We start from the raw sequence: 20,219 nt of genomic DNA on the forward strand, positions 1-20,219 counted from the left end.
CCCACAACAGGTTACTTGTCCGCCGAGCTCCCACCAACCCACTCCTGCCAACTTGACACATCCAAATAAAAAAAGACATACGAAACGTACAAGACAGACAGTTCATACCAGACTGATACGACTACAGGGGGGAAGCAGGGGATTAAAAGCGTAGTCGCAGTTTTCCCCCGTCGACCCTCGCCCACTGCACTGAGCACCACAGAGACATAAACGTTGTTTCGTTCAGACGTACAAAGTCAAGCTTTATTTTTGAGCGGAGGCACTCCTTGATGTATGGGACCATCTCGACATGAGTCGAAAAGGTCTTGTCAAAGAGTGCTTCACAACGTGAGGACCATATGCGTTTCCTCGCGACGGCCAGGGTGTAGGTGATAGCATCTATCTTGCATTTTTTCCATGAGGGTGGCAGGATGCCATAGATAACCATCTGTTTATTTATTCGGAAGTCTGACATGACCCACCTCCTGAGAAATCCCTCCACCCAAGTCCATGTTAGCAGCACTTCGCTGCAGTACCACATGGCGTGCTCTACAGTTTCGTGGCCTTTACAATTCTGCCTTGGACAAGTTCCCGAGCGAATGTAACCCCAGTTCGAGCAAAGCAGGGCATTCGTTTTGAGGGCGTGGTGTGCAACCAGCCATGCAGTGTCCTTCAGTCTGTTCTCCAGGAGTGGGTGTTGAACAGATTGGAAGGTTAATGGCCAGGGAACAGAACGCTTGTTAAGACAGACGCTTGGAACGTGAGCATCCTTCTTCAGAAGACTGTCGTATAGAGACCGCGTAGTGCACCCGGGGTCCCACTTTTTAGAGGGGGATGCCTCTACGAGTTCAGATACCAGGGACTGTAGAGCTTTGTAGTGGGGAGGGGCATTCGGGGAGTGGGGCATGTTATTGGACCATGTTGACGGGTCGAAACGTCTAATGAAAATACCGAGCCAGTACCTGGCGAGCTGCACCCAAGGTAAGTCTTCCTGGGACATGATGTCCGAGAAAGGCCGACTGTACAGACATTTTGCCTTCTTTGCTATGTCGATTAGGCCCCAGCCGCCCTTCTCAGGAGGAAGGTAGATGGTATTTCGGCTGATCATCTCCCGCTTTTTGTCCCAGAAAAAGGCGAACAGTGCGGTATTGATTTCCTTCATGACCGAATCAGGAGGGGTGAACACCGACGCCAGGTACCACAGTTTGGCTGTGGCTAGAGAGTTTGCCACTGTCACTTTGCCTGTAAAGGAGAGGGATCTGGCTCCCCATCCTTGTAAGGTTTCAACAAATTTGCGTTTACCATCCTTCCAGTTGGTTAGGGGCATGTCAATGTTGCCAAAGACCCCACCAAGCAGACGGATGGACCCAGATGTCCATTTTATTTGTACAGGGGTGTCTGTTCTATTTCTCCATTTCCCCAGCCATAACCCCTCACACTTGTCTAGGTTCAACATTGAGCCTGAGCCTCTGTTGTACAGCCCGACAAGGTCAAACAGCCTGACGATAGAGTCGTCTGATGTCAGGAAGGCAGAGTTATCATCTGCATACAGAGACATTTTGGCTTCGTAGCCGCCTGGGAGTTTTACTCCATGCACCTCAGAGTCTTTGCGGACTGTCGCCGCAAACGGCTCAAGAGAGATTGCATACAACAGTGGCGAAAGTGGGCATCCCTGCCGCACTCCCCTTGTTAGGGCGAAGGGAGACGACAGGGAGCCATTCACCAAAACGGAACTGGAGATGTCGTTGTAAAGTATTGAAACCCACTTCCCAAAGGAAGGTCCAAATCCCATTCGTGCGAGAGTCTGTTGTAGAAAGGAGATGTTGACACGGTCAAAGGCTTTTGCTTGATCAAGGGAGACAATAGCACATTCGATGTTATTGTTATTTGCGTAAACAACTATGTCTCGTGTGAGTCGGAGGTTGCACTGGATCGACCTTCCTGGTACACCACAGGTTTGGTCCGGGTGCAACACCGACGCTATTACAGACTGAAGGCGGTTATTAAGAACTTTAGTCAAAATTTTGTAGTCGGTGTTTAGGAGGGAGATTGGTCTCCTGTTCTTGGGGTCCAATTCGTCTCCCTTCTTTGGCAACAGTGTCAAAACCCCAAACTTCTGGCTGGAGGAAAGTTCTCCAGCATCAAGAGCTTCTTGAAACACCTTCAGGAGGTCGTCGGCAATCAGATGCCAGAAGGTCGTGTAGAACTCTTTGGGTAGACCATCACTGCCCGGGCATTTATTATTTTGCATGCTGCGGACTGAGTTTAACATTTTGTCGGTTGAGAGAGGGGCCTCCAATGCTTGGGCCTCCTCTGGGGTCAATGTGTTTTCAAGGTTGTCACAAAGCTGGTCAGAGGCAACCGGGTCCACTGGTTCCTCAGCAAACAGCTCTGCGTAGAATTCGTAGAAAACATTTGCGATTTCGTCATCCTCATGGACAACTTGTCCCATTGAGTCTCGTATGGCACAGATCCTTTTCTTCTTGCCGTTGGAAGCGGCCTGCTTTAGAAAGAAGGACGTGCACTTTTCCCCCTCCTCAAACTGTTTGATTCGGGACCTGACGATGGCGCCCTGAGCTTCAGAGGTTGCCAACTCTGACAGTGCGTCTTTCGTGGTCTTATATTGTCTCAGGACATCAGGTGAGACCGCACCAGCATTAAGCTGGTTGGTCAGATCCCCTAAAGTGTTGTTCAGTTGGTAACGAACTTCTCTTTTGTCTTTGGCTATCTTACATGAGTGCTTAATAAACAAGGAGCGGGTTCGGTCTTTGACGTCATCCCACCAAGATCTCAGGGAAGGGTAACCTAACTTCAAAGTCTGCCAGTCCTTGTAGGACGCAGTGAAGTCCGACTGGACTTCTTTGTTCTTTAGGATGGAAACATTGCACTTCCACATGGAAGACTTCTTTTTAGCTGTTGGAAGCACATCAATTCCCACACAATCGTGGTCTGTGAAGTATGCAGGCCGGAAAAAATGGCCAGAGACGGGCAGATTGTTGGATGAGTAAAGTCTATCCAGTCGACATGCTACAGCGTTATCAGGTTGACGCCACGTATATACGCGCCCATCCGGATTCAGCTGCCTCCATGAGTCATGTAGGTTGTGACTAGCACAGAGGTTCTTTAGAATTTTCGAACCTCCAGAACTACGACTTGGATTCCCCCCTCTTTTATCTAGGCTGGGAGACTCAATGCAGTTGAAATCCCCACAAAGGACCGTGGACTCAGAGTAGGATAAGAAATTGCCTAGACCACGGAAAAATGTGGATCGTTCAGCTGCATCATTCGGTGCGTATACGTTGCACACTCGAAGAGAGCGCGTGCCGTCAGCCAGGACTGCGGAAACTACGCGACCCTCATCATCGCAGAATTTCTTAGTTATTTTCAAGTCAAGGGATGGAGAAAGCAGGATGCCTACACCTCTAGAATTGGGCGTACCAAGGCTCCATAGGGCCTGCCCTCCCCATTCCTTTTCCCACTTAGTAGTTTCATCCACATGGGTAATGTGACTCTCTTGCAGGCAAACAATATCAAATTTGTGTTGTCTGCAATAGTCGTATACCTGTTTGCGTTTGTTGGGATTGCGCATCCCGCAAACGTTTAAGGTTGCTATAACCACCATCGTTAACATAAAGAAGGCATTGAGCCTATGCATATTTTGGGGCATCATTATAGAGATTCTCCAGATGACGTGAACTCGTCGATGGCTAGCTCTCCTGATAAGGGAAGGTCGTAACCGGGACTATGAGGGCCCTTCGTTACTGTCGACGGCTCACTCTTTCTTTTTGGGCTGACTTCTTCGTCGGAAGGCGCAGGCCTTTTAGAGGTCTGCTGGTCGACTTCCATCGCGTCAGATGACGGGTCTCCAGTATGTGGGGGCCTTCTTCTTGGCCACCACATTTTTGACTGGTGTCTGACTCTGAGACTCTTCGACCTCGTTGTTCTGTTTGCGGCCATTTTTGGCCTTGCCCTTGCGCTTCTTGCGCTTCTTGTTGCGAGGATGGGCTGTTTCTTGCTCCCCGTTTGGTTCAATGCGCTCCGCAGAGCTCGGAGATGGTTGGGTTGCTTCAAGAAGCAGCTCCCTTTCTTTCTCCGTCAGTTCGTCAGAGGAAGCAAATTCCTCGGCGGAATCATCTTCCCCGCTCTCCTCCGACCCAGAGTCGCTGGAGTCAGTCTCGTTTGTTTGCTCACTCTGACTCTTACCACTGGAGACAGTCTCGTTTACTTGAGACTGCTCACTCTGACCAGGGGTCTTAGCACTGGCCACGGTTGCCTCAGCAGCCGGACCGCTGGTCCACTTATTGTCAGGCAGCAGTTTGTTGGCATATGACGTGGGGCACCGACGTGCGGTGTGTCCCTCCTTGCCGCACTGATTACAGACTACTTGATTGCTGCATTCCGCAGAGGTATGCCCAATCAGTTGGCATTTGTTACAGAAGATGACAGTACATTGTGCTGCCTCGTGCCCTTCCTGGTAACATTTCAGACATGTTCTTTGTTGTCCGACATACCGGAAAAAGGCTAACCGACCGTCTGCTAACCTCCAAGAGGACGGGATGTTTGCCCCTGGTTTGAGTATAACCTTGTACTGCCTGTTCCCATTACGGACAGTAGGTCTGTCCCTGTAGGTGGTCATACGGGAAGCCAGGACCTGTCCATAACGGGATAGCCAGTGCCGTACGTGATTGTCATCAAACTCGTCCGGTATACGGGTTGCTGTGACGACTGTCTCAGCACTTCCGTACACACGGACATCTAAGTACTGTAGTGCCGAGAGTTTACCCCCATACAACTTTCTATCGTGAAGCGTACGGAAGGTCAAATCAAAAGACGTAGCGTTCAGCGCTTGCACTGTCTGGAGACTGGATGTAGGTATCCCCACAGAGTCCAGGAGTGCCCAGGTCTCCTGCTCAGATAGCTTGTCTTTCTGAGCGGTATACGTAACGCAAATTGAGTTGTCTCTCCTCATTTTGCCTAGTCCAAAATCAGTCTATTTCTCTGTGGAGTATATGGAAGGTTCCTTCTAGGGTCTCCAGAAACCCCTTTTAGAGCCCCGGAATGCCACCTATTCTAAAAATAGCGATTGACCCAGAAAAACAGTGGCACCAGGCGGTGTGCTTGGACTGTACCAACCCCTTCACCCACTATGGCCGGGGGGCGAGGGTACAGAAACAGCTCAAAACACCACAAATTCGATTCGAAGCGAAACAAGACTATGTAGGAATGTTGGCACAAACCTGCTTTCCTTTCCTACAAAGTAGGAAGAGTATCCCTTCACGGGCAAGGGAAATATCTACCGGCAAAGATTGCACGTGTCCACCTACCCTCGTCTAGCGGCCCTTCCAAAGGCCCTTCTTTCCTTGCCGAGTTTCATGGCTTAGTTAGACAATGGTACATTCCAGACGAGTATTAAAACGCTCTTCTAGACGCATGTTACTGTATGTGGTCCAGCGTAATAAATCTACGCTTTAACTCACCATGTTCATATAAATATATATCACAAATTGCATCAGAAGGAACTTAGTTTGTAATAAAAAATAATGCATATTCATTGTGGGTCAAAAAGTTTTACAAAACCTGTTTAATGTGCCAATAATTCATCTGACATAAATTATGATAATGAGGGGGAGGGGGGCGACATGTGGAACTCGGGATTTTTAAGCGTAGAATCTAGTCTAACTTACCAAAATAACATAAAATACGCGGCAAGGCACAGCTTTTTTAAAAAGATTTCTTGTTTGGGTAGCATTCATTTGCATAGCCTTGGGTAATAGTGTAGGTCAAGAAGCCCATGGTAATTTGTTGTGTGTGTGTGGTTGGGCTGTCATTCTTTTTTTTAAATGTTGGGTAACCTGCCGGCTTTTTTAAGTACTGCAACAGAACTTCCAGTTTGGAAATGACGTATTCTTTAGTAACAGTTTTAGTGAAATACAGATGTTGTTTATATGTAGAGTCCACTCTAAGTCACCGAGAGGGATTTAGAATAATATTTGCAATAAGTTTGAACTATTTAATGTAAAGAATTTTCAGTCACTATAGTTGTAAATTGTTCAAACAATTAATGTTGAAAGTTTGGATATGTTCGAACCTATTTATATTTGTTAGAAACATTGGGAAAGTAACAATATCAATTTTTCATTATATAGAACAAGTTTCAAAAATCTATGTTTTTTTCTCATTGTTGGAATATGTTCCAACAATTTGTGTCTTGCTAAATAAAAACTTTTAAACAAAGCTGCTAAGCTGGGTTCTTTGTTTGTTTGTATTAATTTTAGATTTTCTTTAATAGACACTGGAAGCTCTTCTGTGAGACGGTTGCAGACATTTTCTTTACTTCGCAGGGATGTATGAATTGCCCTATTCCCATCCCCTGGGCCCAGTTACACAATATATTTTCAACGTTCGAACATATGACAACAAATGAATGTTAGAACTGTTTCTTACACATATGAATACAACAGGAAATACCTAGAAAGTCAACAAGGTGTTATAAATAGTTCTAAACATCTACTTATATCACAGTAAGGTTGTTAGAAAAGTGTTCCAAAATGATAGAAACAAAAGGCAAACGACTTGGTAAATCTACCACCTCTCGCAAATCTCTACCCAGCGACAGATTTTCATAGTTTGGTTTCAGTTGCACTATGTAGCATTTTGGCCCCACATACATGAAACAATAAATTATTAGAACTTAATGGAAATTTAAAACAAGAGTTCGTAGACCTCATACCTCCATGAAATATCCAGAGCGTTTGTGTGTGTGTGTGGGGGTATTGTATGATTGTGGGGTTTTGTGTGGGTAATAGTTTATTAAAGGAGGACGGAAGAGCAACTAAATTAGAACTTTTAGAATGGATGTTGCTCATCAGGGAGACTCTACGCCTACCACCTTATCTGTTTCTTAGTCCTACATGTGCATGCTAGCACATGCACAGTATTATGGTATGTTAATACCTCCCTCACAATAGGCGAAAATCGATCGGACGACGAGTCTGCGAGCTCTAAATTGCGATGAGGCATGACCCTGCTGCCGAGGAAGAAATGACAGAGTACCTGCCTCCTCGTAATGTAGAGCTCGCAGACTCATCGCCCGATCAATTTTCGCCTAATGTGAGGAGGGTATAAAGACGCTATGGTCCCGCTACTTTAAAATCCAGGTTAAAAGATAAAATACAAAACGTGTTGTTTCGCCAACAAGTTTAACAAACAGCAAACCCAAAACCAATCTTTACTGTTACCAAAAACACACCTACCCACCTTCCAAAAAACATCCCAGTTCCTCTAGCAGCACATCTGCTTTGAGATTACCTACTAACATCTGTTTGGACATCACTTCCTAACATCTGCTCGGGCGTTACGTCCTATCATCTGTTTGGACATTGCAACCTGGCATCTGCTTGGAAGTTACCTACTCAGATCTTCTTTGAGATTACAAATTGACATCCAAAGCTGACCCCACCATTACACAACACTGAGCCGGCCACATGACAGGTAAATGATACGTCCCTGGTGCCCTGTGGCCTTGAAATATGCACATATCAATGTAATGCCTAAGAGGGTGATTTATTTCAGTCTCGTTTCCTTACTTTCATGCCTGTATGAAATAAACTTTTTAGCATAAAGGTCACTGTGTATATTTCTGCGCAAACTACCTGCATGTGCCCGAAATGACAGCAATCTGTTATTCCTTTCTTCAGTCATCCTCATTGGAATGTATTGACAAAAATGCGACGCTGTCATCCATAAAGTTTACTGTTATTAGTTATATATACAACAGGTATTAAAACACTCTGAAATTATGAGAATTCTTAATAAATGATGTAAATCTATCTATGATTCTATCAATCTTTCTTTCTTTCTTAATCACAATTTATGCATCTAATCAATATATCGATCACCAGTAAATTATCTACACAAATGAAAGCAGGGAACATTAATAATGTTTAACATGTAGATTGAAGTCCAACACTTTACAATTGAAGAATAAAACATACCCCCCCCCACACGTTTGGAGTTTCAAGGCCACATGCCGGCCAGATGGATGCATATAATGTTACAGGCCATACATACTGTCACAGACACACTAAACCATTTGTTACCTCATTAATTTTGCTAAAAAAATCCTCATTAGCAATTTGTAAGCATATATTTATTTGCCTGAGCAACGTGCATGCCAAAAATGGTACCAATCTGCCGTTCCTTTCTTCAGTTCTTCTCATTCGAATGTATTGACAAAAAGGTCCATATAGTTCCAAAATGTAATGTTAGGGGGCTCACACTTGTCACACGTTGTCCTGATGTTACATGCTACGTTCCACCTTAACGTCAATATTACATCATGTCCGGACAGGAAAAACATTAAAACAACTACTATGATAAAATATCATATTTAATTAATCAAATTACCTCCTAATTTGCATAATTTACATTTTATTTTGTACATCTTTGACCTACCTACATACCAAAATCATGACAATACATATCCTTTTGTTGAGTTATCCTCCTCGAAGATTTTGGCAACAATGTCCCTGCAATTCCAAAACTAGCCGCTAAGGGGCCCAAACTATCGTAAATTCTTCCTAAGGACAAGAACTACCTATCACCCCATAAATCATCGCAATCCATCCTAACGTTCTTCAGACAAGTTTACCAAGAACACAAAAATATAACACCTTCTGAAGTACCATGATCAACCACCAGGAGGCCAGAATTCCATAACGACCTTCACGATCAAAACCTTTCCACGTTACAAATCTCATCGCAACCCATCCACAGGTTCTTAGATATTTGCTGCACACATAAACATCCACAAAACAAACACACCTGCTAATCCACACTAAACAGCTACAATGCTGAAATTCATTGAAAATCAACATCCACTATACACCGGCCCACCACATAAAAATCAACACCACAGTCCAGGTCCTGTCCAGTTGCAAAAAAATAACACAAAAGTGTTGCTGCAGTATCAAGGTCAGCCAACAGGTGGCACAAAATCCACCTGCACCATCACCACCCTACCCACCCACCAAAAACCATTGCGAACCTTTCAACGGTTCTTGAGATATTCCCCACATAAGCTCCAGACTGAAAACAATATAGCAACAATACCTCCATTTTCATGGAGGTAAATAATAGGTTCCCCAGGGTTCCTGCAAACTGCTAAAATAACAGTAGTCTTCATTTACCTTAAAATTTCATTACTTGGAAATACTCATTTATTTCATCATGAGGAAAGAATACACTTGTCTCTCTTTTATGACGCAAGAACTTTCGCATAAATACGATTGTACAGAAACTTTTAAAATGCCAACATGCACCATTAAGTTACTGATTATAGCACAGAGGCCTGTGTGTGTGGCCATCTTTGGTAGTGTTTTGGCTTTGAAAATGACATGTTTGTATTGTGCAAGGTGCTGTAACATTATTTGCTGAATATTGTTATGCAATAATATAGGGTTGATTTGACTTACTAAGAAATGGCTTATTGTATTGCCCTAATTATCCATAGTGCAGCTTTAACAGTCAAACAGTATGCAACCATTGCTGCGGGGGAGGGATGGTGGTGAAGCTGTCTCTCGTTCGAAGCTCTGTTGCCGCACTGCGCATGCCTGGTCAGTAGTCACGTGGTCAAATTCTTGAGGATAACGTCCCCGGGCCTTATCCTCTCATAATTAATCTCACTCAGGATGACAAAGTCGGTAGAAGTTTGGGCAATTGACGTCTTTAATCAGGAAATAAAGACATCACAGGCCAGGTCGAGTGTAACGAGAAGCCCAAACTTGAAGATAGTAGATGGAGGTGTGTAGCGTCGGAATTAGGTAATCCGGTGGCACAGCAGGGACCGCATGGCGGCTGGCAGACGCAAGCGTTGCGCCATGGTGAGTTGCAGGTAGAGGAGATCGGCGTCAGATTTCCAGTCTCCGTGGTGACGGCGAAGTTCGCGTGGAACCCCGGCCTCAAAGGCCAAGGTGTAGCCGCCTCGACGCAAGTCAAGTAGGGTGTGATACCTGGGTGGCAATCCTGCTTTGTTGACCAAGCGTGCGAAGGCTTTGTCAAGGACTGAGCCGGTGAGCGGACGTAATGGGCGACGTGGTGTTGGGGGAAGCTGGAAAGCTGGAGAAGCGGGTCTGGCTGGAACAAGGCGAAGCATGTTGTTGTACGCGAGCACGGGACAGAGCTGCGAGCCTGGGATAGCGAGGATAGGAATCTGTAACTGTCGTTCGTTTGCTTGGATCGTTTTGGACCAGCGCACCGTGACGAGAAGGCCTGCTGAGCTGACCGAGATGTCGGCGCGGCTAAGGTGTTTCCGCGGGTCGAAGGTTGCTGCGGAGGAAGGTACCAGGTTAGACTTCCTTAGGAATGTAAAGAAGCCCAGCAAGAGGACGGCCCAGATGGTGGCGTCTTTGGGATCTTGATGGTTCAGGAAACCGTGCAGCTGCGACAGGAACTCAGGAGTCACGGGGTGGTGTTCGCGTGGTCGGTGTTGTAGTGCCCTTTCTATGCCTTTAAGCGTTTGGCGGAGTTCGAAATGGTCCAGCGTTAAGTCATAATGTCCATTAAGTTGATGAAGGAGTTTGACCGACGAGAGATAATGTGAAATCGTACTTGGAGACCGAATTGATTTGCTCAGAAACTGGGCATAGCACGACAAGAGGTGTGGTGTGGCTGGAATCGGCTCCTGATGGAAGAAGCCGCAGAAGAGAAGATATGCCTTGAAGTGGGTTCTGTGATTCGCCTGCGTGCTCTGTGCAAAGGCCTGCCTCTGGGTGCACAGTGTCTCTTTCTGTAGGTTGGTCCAGGCCTGAGCTGTAAAGATGAAGGATACAAGGTTTCAGTGTTTGGAGGATGACCTATTACCAAGTGTGCGACATATAGAATGCATCTGGTGGCACTCGGACCTGTGTCCACTGCTTCGTCTCGGGATATGTGCGGAACTGCTGTTCGCACGCGGGATCGAGATGCCATCTGCTTAGTAAGTCTGGAAGTCGATTGTCTCGACCTGGCACGTGCCGTGCGGATAGATGAAAGTCGCGCTGGAGCTGTAGCAGGATCAGCTCGCGTCCGCACGCTTGCAGGAAATAGTCCGTGGACCGACCCGAGTTGATGACCTGAACTGAAGGCATATTATCACAGCCTACGACGAGCTGCTGGCCAGCCCAATTGCGACCCCATATGTTACAGGCGATAATGATCGCCAAAGTCTCAAGTCTATGTATGGGGTGTGACTCGCGGAGAACATCGTCTGGGAACTTCGTGTGGAAATACTCTCGTTGCGACGGGCAAACGCCCCCGCAGCCGGTGAGGCAGGCGTCTGTGGCGACTGCCTGATCTGTGTCTGAACTTGGGTTTGTGACGATAAGGGAAAAGCCGTTGAAGACTGTCATAGAAACCTGCCACCAACGTATATCCTTGCGAAACTCTCTGTTTAGACGAGTACTGTGGTGATTCTTCCTTAGGCTGCGAAGGGTGTTCAGAATCCTCGATATGAAGACCCGACCCTGGGGAGCGCAGGCTGTCAGAAACATCAGTTTGCCGAGAAGCGACTGAATCTCTTTCTTGGTAGCTCTTCTCTTGTTGGACCAAGCTCGCAGTTCCTCCTGAATGTCAGCTAGGCGGTCATCGGTGATGTACTTGAGCATGCGAACAGAGTCATAACCGAGGCCCAGGAAAGTCATGCTGGTGGAAGGTGGGCATGCCTTCGACGGAGACTCGACCACACCCAAGGTGCTGAAGGTAGTCGCTAACTCTTGGAAGGCGTCTCCGGCTTTGTGCGGTACTTCTGCTCCGCCAAAGTCGTCTATGTAATTCACGCAGTCAAACCCTTTCGCGTTGTAGATGTAGGTGATAGCGTTCGTGGTGCGTTGCATTGCCATGGCTGCCGACCTCAGGCCGAAGGGAAACGACAAGTCCATGTAGAATTCATCCCTCCACTTGAAGCCTAGAAGATCATAATCTATAGGGTCCACCGGAATTTGCCTGTACGCCCGGCTCAAGTCCCTCTTAAAAAGGAAACACCCGCGGCCTTTGTCTCGGATCAACTGTTCGAAGGCCTCGTAACCTGGCAACTTGAGTTGGAAAGGAGATCCCAGGTAACTGTCGCCGGGAATGCCGGCGTTGACTGAGAATCCGGGGGGGAAACTTAGATCCAATACGATGCGTCTATTATCAGAGTCCTTTTTTGGGACCGTCTGCAAAGGGGACGTCATGAGCGTGCCTGAGAGCGGGTTAACCTTGAAGGGACCGGAGATTGATTGGAATGAGAGCTCGGTAGCTATGTAACGGTCCACGTGGTCTGGAAAGGCTCTGGCAGAGTTGTGATTGCGCGGAGCTGGAGTCAGCCGAGATGAGCGTTCAAAGTTGATAGGCCAGCCAAATTGTAAAAAGTCACATACGATTGCGTCGGGATAGTCTTGAAGTTCTGTTCGCCAAGCGTCGATCACGAGCGGAGACGGCACTGGAATGCGTGCGCCTTGAAAATTAAACTGACCTGATGATTGGACCGAGTTGTGCAGGTAAACGTAGAAATATGCTGGGTTGGATGGGAGATTTCTTCGTGGCGTGGGATCAATAACTTCTGGTGCAGTGACGACCTCGCAAGTGGGGTGAGAAGTTTTCTCTCGTGTTGGCTTGGGGTGTGTTGCGATCCGAGAAGTGTGTGAGTGTGGTTGGCTGATGTGATGGACCTGTGTGTCCACCGACCCTGCCGTGTTGTCTTGGTTGTAGCGTGTGGGAGTGTCACAGTGCTTGGAGGTAGAAATCCATCCTGTACCCATCTGTTTGCGGGAGCCATGCGTGGATAATTGTGTATGACTGTGACTTGAGACTGTTGGCAGTCGTTCGTGATCAAGACTGGAATGAGTTTCTGAGTGTGTTGTAAGGAAGTCTATAAACAATTGGGGATCATGTACTTCAGTAACATCGGATAATTGGGAACCGTTCGAGTCTAGTCATGCGTTGTTGGTTGGCTTGCCTGCTTGATACTGGAGCCTGGTGGCTCTGTCGTTGTAAGGGCAATCCTTGGCTGGGTGATTGAGGGGGACCTCCGGGCGGTAACGCGTGCAAAACTTGCACTTGTGTGCCAGGCCTGCGTGGTTGTCTGGGAGAGTGCAGAAACCTCCCTGGTATTTGGGGCATGTGTAGTCGGACGAGTATCTGTCCTTCTTCCAGCTGACATTGGAAGAAAGCGAGCCTGAACTTGTGGTAAACGACCCAGTTGGAGGCTTGATATCGGGCTTCTTGAGGTACTTCTGTTTCAACTTGTACAAGGATGGGTAGATATCCTGGTCTTCTAGATCAAATAGTGCTTTCTCGGCCTGCGTGAGCATGATTTTGTAGAAGAATCTTACCCCTTCGAAGGTGAACGTTGAAATGTCCAACATTAGGTTCTGTAGGATGACGCCCCTATTATCCCTCTCATTCTGTGACGCGTCGGTCCCGAAGATTATTGCAAGCTCGCCAGCTACGAGCTGATCCCATGTGATGTTGTCGGGTGTAACTGTGCCCGTGCTGCTAAATACGAACTCATGCGGCCAGAGTACTTCCCTTTTAACCTTGTCGTGCACTTTACGGGTCAGACCGCTAACGAGCTTAGTGGTCTTACCTTGGGAAGGTGTCTCCTCGTTGTTGAACCGCACCTTGGGTAGGGGAGCCGCTCGGTTGTCTGCTGGCCACGGCGCTTGGGCATGCAGGCCGGCCGCGTTCTTGGGGGCATCCAGCAGATTCATGGCCCTTAACTCTTGCAAAGTCGGGTACGAGTTATCGTAGGTCGTCTTTCCTGCTTGCTGGTGCTGTGTCGAGGCCGTGATGTGTTGAGAAGTCTCACGTCCTGCTGTTTCTTTCATCTGTTGACTATCCGGAACGCAGGCAAGATGGCCGCCGAGATCTCGTTGTTTATCGCGAGAGAGCGGCTGTGTCGAAAGGCGGGAAACGTGGTTGGGAGGGGGGTTGGCTGGTCGAGTGATCCCGGGGGCCCCTCCCCCGCTATGGATATGGGCCAGGTCCAGCTGCAGCTCCGTGAGGTCCCTGGTGATTTCTTGGAATCGTTGTTCAAAGAAATCTTCCACGGAGACTTGTTGCGGTGTAGAAGTTGCCCGCGGAGGCGCGGAAGTGACGGTAGCGAATGGGGTCCCAAGGTCGTATTCCTGATATCTGACTGGAATCGAAGCTTTCCTCTTTGGTCTGGCCATCGCCACTGGAATCAAGATGTGAGTTGCGCTTGCTGCGACGAAAACCAGGTGAATTCTGAACCGTTCTATCTGAAATTAAACGATACTGATGCCTTTTGTGTCAGCGAGAGTCTCTGAAGTCTTTGTGAAGCTGTCTCTCGTTCGAAGCTCTGTTGCCGCACTGCGCATGCCTGGTCAGTAGTCACGTGGTCAAATTCTTGAGGATAACGTCCCCGGGCCTTATCCTCTCATCATTATTGAACATATTAGTATAATGCATTATGATTCTTGAAACAAACTTTCTTCTAATTATTCAGGGCAATGAGAAGAATTTAAAGAAACTTGAAGATGAATAGACAAGAGGCCACATACCTTCGGCATCAACGTTATCTGGATGTGGCATACCCTTTGGGTCAGCTTGGCTTGCCACCTGTGGTTGTGGCGGGAGATCTTTGTCACGAATTGTATAGTACACATCCGATGTCTCTTCGCACTTATCTGAAATCTTATCTGATTCTTCTTTGCAGTTGTCAGAGGAATCAATGCCAATATTACGGGTATGGCAAGATTTGAACGGCGGATTTCTTGTTTTACCGTTGCCTGACCCCGCACGAGGGGACCTGACTGACTCTGTTTGTCCGTCCATGTCTACAGTACAAGTCAGTAACAGATCGAACAGATATACAAGTGAGAGTATAGATATGTTTGAATATGCAAAATGATGCCGTCATTAATAGTCTACGGATGAAAAAGTTTGTTTACATTTACCCTTATCTTCAAAGAAAAGCGTGGGGTTATCAATAATGTTTGTTTTTTGACGTATTGAGATAGCACGTTGTTTTTCTGCACGGGCAGACTAATTTGGAGTTATTGTTAAAATTAATGTGAGTTCGAATATACAGATTATGCTTTTAAGGTGTATTTTGATTCAATATTAATGTGTAGGATGAATATGTTATGCAACGCATTTAATCCTGCCTTCTCCGTACAAAATCCCTTACCTAAACCTAACTTTGAGGACGTTGACTTACCCGTGCCCCAGATAAGAAAAGAGACCTAGGCTTAACGTGAGAAGAAAGGTCTTGGTAAAAGAGCAAAATTCTCAGAATTTAGCTCTAGAAGTAAGAGCAGTGTCCTTGATTTAAGAATATAAAGATAAGAAAACTTTCTGGTAGGTGGTAAGGATTTATCTTTTTAAGTGATAGCAGAAATTCAGATGCAGATATCTACATTGGGAGGAGGTTGTATGTTGAAGATTGCCTAATACTCGAATATTCATGAAATTTTCGTGGAAAAAAACTTCAACAGAATGATATCCCCTTTTGACATGTATAAAATACAGACTTTGCGTAAAGAAGTTAATATGTCTGGTGAGAATCTATTACAAATTAAATCATTAAAAACATGTCATCTACAGCACTGAATCATGGATGTAAACGACAACACGGCATGTATAACAAAAGTCCAAAGACTTTGATATAAAGTACAAACGAGCAGAATTTACTTTACATCAAAAGCAACGAAATCGATCAATGAAGTATCTAGGCGCCTAATCAAGAAAAATAACACCAAAAGTACTTTGAAACTTTTATTAATAATATTGAATTATCCAGATATTGTAATGCATTAAGTGTGTAAGTCTCCAATGTGCAGATTTTCTTCGTAACAAATACATGCAGCCATAAAGAAATGAAATCACTAATCTAGAGCAACAAGATGTGCCTAATTAATTCTGTTTACGATCCCCTATACCACGTGTAAAGCCCAGTCAACAATGATAGAGATATGCTGTAAGATGTTTTGGATACAAGTATACATGGATATTTTACCTCTCAGCTACAAGCCCATGACTTATCCAGTAAGACAACATGAACGTTATTAAAGATTCCAAAATACAACATAAATATCACGGCTCTGGTTGTATGAATCCCAAATAGTCCAATTAAACAACGTTGGATCCAGGCATCGTAAATCTCGTTCTCTAGTTACACTGAAGTAATTTCTCTTAAGCCAATTCTAATTTCACATCATTTACCATTCCAAAATTGAAAGGTTTCGAAATCCTATCTTTCTAGAAATCCTGTCCTTCTAGAAATTCAAAAAACCATTCTACTCTGAATGAATAAATCTATTTGTTTATTGGTACGCACAATCGATTTTCTTTTCTTTCTACTTTGCAACCCAACTAAATCAATTACTTTCTGCTCTAATTGTTGCGTACGTGTCTTAACCCGGATATTTCACACCCGGTCAACCACTTGGTAATTCTACTCAAATTAGCGAATAGAAGTTTCCTTAACAAAATACAGGATGCATTCATTCGCAGCTCTTTGAAGAAATATATCTTACCCAATTTCCTTTACTTCGCCTAATTTTTTATATCAAAGAACAAAAACCGACAATATACATTTTTGACCCGAAGAGAAGAATGTCATGAAAAAAGTGGAATTTTTTAACGCTTGTATATACTTGACACGCTATTAATGAATAAGATAGCCACACAGCTAGAAGCAATTTAGAATCTATATTTACACACGTAATGTATGTGTAGATATTGTGAGAAAATTTGAACATGTAACGTATCGTTTTAATAGTGCATCAAATCACGATAACGAAATGTTATTTTACAATTCAATTACCGAAAAACGTTCATGCCGTACTTGATGTCAAAGTCACAAAATATATTTGTTTTTCTATTTCTCCATATCTAAATACAAAAAAAATCTATACATGTAATATAATTGTAACATGCATGTGAATGTCATAATACGCTGTATAGATAAGGTAAGCAATTTTTTTTTTTCATTTATGCCAAAAGGGTCTGACAAATAAAGCTGTGTCTACAAGAGCATCTGCGGTCATTCCACATAGGATAGCCAGTGCGCCCTGACCAGTAGTGCACACAGAGTCTTGTTCGATGGGTCCATCTGCGGTTATCTGGCCCTCCTGGAATCCATCCCTGTTGAAAAATGAACTCAACGTTATAAATGTTAAGTTGTCTTAACTCTAAATTCCAAATCATTCCACCTCATACATTCATATATAGTTGCAAGATAACTTAAATTCATCTGAGCCTATTACTGAATGATTATACCGTCTGTAAAGATGTGCAACCAGCTATGCAACATTCGACAATTTTCTTTATAGTACACTATCCGTTAGTATTATCGTGATATTAATCCATATGTTGTTAACCTTACGTTTCCTATTATCATTTTTCTAGTGGCAAGATTTGGGAATCACAAAAAAACAAGCGTATTTTAAAAGGTTACTGAGAGATTCGTGAATCACCTAAACAAGTCATAAAAAACAACAACCAAGGAACAGAATATTATGCAATTGCTTAAATCTTCAAAACAATCTTGAAATAACATCACCTCTCTCTTTGAAAGTCCCTTTCAATTTAGTGTTGGTCAGTTATTAAAGTTTTTTTTTTTAACTTACTTGGTAGTTGCCCAAGGCAGACCCATCTTCCCATTTCCATTGCCTTTTACGAAGACGAAAGTAGTTGTTGTCCTTCAGACCGAACCAAAAACTGAGGTTATTGCCTTCCGTGTGGACAAGGTTTCTCAACGCTAGATCCAACTCTTGTGTTTTAGGCATGGCTAGTGTAGCTCCCTCCATCTCACATGCCTCCCTGGCGCCCCAGTAACTATTTCGTCGGGAATAAAGCCGGATGCAGGTCGTGAAAAGTATTTTGTATCCAGGTTGGCAGCCGTTTCTCGTCACAGCTGTAACAACATGCGGAAGCCCATTTTTGACTATTCGTCAACACGTTCTTGATTTATTCTTGTCTAAAAAGTTGTCGGAAGCAGTTCAAAAAAAGTTGACAGTAAGTCTAAACTCACTCTCTGCCCCATGGGATATCTACCACTCGAACATCACAACCATAGCATATCTAGAACATGAGATGTAAAAAATATATTCCCCTGCAGTACCTTAGCAAGCCTCTAGACGGCCCATTATCGAATTTGACCTTCGTTTTTCTGACCCTACAAACCTACCAAATATTATCAAGATCCATGTAAGGCTTGGGTTATGCTGTTTGCACACACAAAAACACGCAAACACGCGTAACATAACCCTGCGGTGAAGGTAAAAATGTGTTCACTCTATCACAGTTAAAGGTCACAGTTAAAGGACCAAACAAGGCCAGGCTACAAAGGAATGCACGAAGTATTTCAGCGTTAACGACAAATCAGTGTTGCCCACCTTCATTTGCCATAGATGTATTAGCCTCAGAATGCACGCTGGTCGGAGGTAACCAAATCTGTGATAAAAAGGAAGCAAAGTTTTTCTTTATCCATAGGTATACAGTTGAAAGTTTAAAAAAAAGTTTACTTTGCATCATATTAGTTTATCTGAAGATAAAGTGGAAGAAACAACAGCTACAAGGACACGTAAAATTTGGCCGTCTGACATATATTTGTTACCCTTTCTAAGTAACAAAAGCAACGAAGTCTTTACAATGCAACTGCATTAAAATCTAGCTGCTTAACCCATTTAAAAGTATCATCATAATTAAAACACATTTAGATTATATCTAATGACCAGATGGACAGGCATTCATGAATATTTGTGACAATTAGGTAACACTAAATGTTTTGTAAGTAATTTATGAAAAACAAAAAGGAGACAGAAGTTACTGCTAATAAACTTAGGCATGTCTTGCAAAATTTATTTGCAATATTTAAACTTGCAAAATGGGTAAAAGGCACTACTAAATGGTAGTCATTAATAAGTTGGAAATTCCATATCCTCATGTTTAAGAATGTTGCAAATTCGGTTAAAACAACGAGCATTAATTGATCTCACCTTAGTCATGGCTGTCTCTGTCGTTGGCATATTTGCCAGTATAATCACCGTCGTGAGATTAGAACAGGCTGTCTGCTTGGGTACAGAATATGTTAATTCATTTTTGATTAGAACTATGGAATTAGGATAGAAAATTTAACAGACCAACATTAGAAACTAATATAATCCCCATCATTCTAGATATAAAACATAGACATAGTAGTTTCACAAAGATCAGAAATTATTACAAATATCAAAATAGATAGATATCAAAATAAAGCTGTATAGGTTCGGGTCCTCTAACATTTAATTTGGGAACAGTAGAGGCGTTTCGTAAATAAAACGTTGAAAGTTGAAAGAAGATACTTAAGCAAAGTAAAAAAAGGAACGTCGATTTCAGCTATTTAGGGCGTGCATGTAAATTGAATGGTTATGTACATATAAAAATAAGGCACTTTAGGGGTTTATTTCCGAAAGAAATAAGACCATTTAGGGATTACAATGTTTTTGATAAAGTAGATATTGTCTAATGTGATTAATGTAACATGTGCACTTAACATTGTTTTCCTATGTAAATTAACCAGAATTTTGTTATAAAAGAATAATGTATCTTATACGTAGAAACGATCGGCACCATGTATTGACTATGTCAATGTGGAAGTTATATGCATTTTAGACAAAAAAATTTAGAATTAAAATGGATGTTTAAAGTCTCCAAAATCTTTTTATTATTTGGAATACAAAGCGAAAAGAGGAGAAGCCTGCCAACATGTCAAGGACAAGATATGTGTTAAGGGCATGACATAGAAAAATAATAACCAGTTTTTTTTCTGCTTCATTATCTGGTGCTGCCGTGAAAATAAGGCATACAACAACTCCTGTAGCAATCAAAGTCGTCACTGCAGCAGCGATGGTGACGCCACGGGACAGATAGGAGCCGAAAAAGATGGAACAAATCTTTCTCGAATCTGTAAATTAAAGATAAACAATTATACTAACATGAAATGATGCTTTACAAACTGCTAAAGTAATATCTTGCCTAGTATCCAAACGTATTTTTTTGTGGATTCTTCTTAATTTTGACCTGCAATCTTTATTACTTTGTGACTGGAGGGTAACCTCTGTCGACAACGTATTGTGAACGTTTCTTTCGGTGAGCGTTCGCACCTATATCTCTATGTTCCGTTTGCCATATTCGTATTTGGTTTGGCACGTCACCTGTACACCGGTGTGAAATGATGCACGCTCCTTTCTTTTGGCCGTAGCTTATGGTATAAT

The 20,219-nt window shown here is 43.9% G+C and overlaps 3 protein-coding genes across 3 annotated transcripts; all 3 read right to left on the reverse strand.

The window, feature by feature from the left end:
• Positions 1–3,400: 3,400 nt before the first annotated feature.
• On the reverse strand, positions 3,401–5,332 carry LOC118406074 (zinc finger CCHC domain-containing protein 3-like). The gene has a single exon (XM_035805935.1). The coding sequence runs from the start codon at positions 4,946–4,948 to the stop codon at positions 3,830–3,832; it is 1,119 nt and encodes a 372-aa protein (XP_035661828.1). The 5' UTR covers positions 4,949–5,332; the 3' UTR covers positions 3,401–3,829.
• Positions 5,333–9,241: 3,909 nt separating this feature from the next.
• Positions 9,242–10,807, reverse strand: LOC118406058 (the record flags this gene model as incomplete). The annotated part of the gene is made up of 1 exon (XM_035805914.1): positions 9,242–10,807. A coding segment is annotated over one exon (1,011 nt), but the record flags the coding sequence as incomplete, so codon positions are not given.
• Positions 10,808–15,784: 4,977 nt separating this feature from the next.
• On the reverse strand, positions 15,785–19,274 carry LOC118406042 (C-type lectin BML-2-like). Its single transcript, XM_035805897.1, has 4 exons — positions 18,963–19,274; positions 18,360–18,417; positions 17,592–17,878; positions 15,785–17,106 (listed from the first exon to the last, which is right to left on the reverse strand). The coding sequence occupies exons 1-4, from the start codon at positions 18,990–18,992 to the stop codon at positions 16,954–16,956; spliced, it is 528 nt and encodes a 175-aa protein (XP_035661790.1). The 5' UTR covers positions 18,993–19,274; the 3' UTR covers positions 15,785–16,953.
• Positions 19,275–20,219: the final 945 nt, after the last annotated feature.

The sequence above is a fragment of the Branchiostoma floridae genome, chromosome 18 (assembly GCF_000003815.2).
Source record: "Branchiostoma floridae strain S238N-H82 chromosome 18, Bfl_VNyyK, whole genome shotgun sequence".
Taxonomy (NCBI): Eukaryota; Metazoa; Chordata; class Leptocardii; order Amphioxiformes; family Branchiostomatidae; genus Branchiostoma; species Branchiostoma floridae.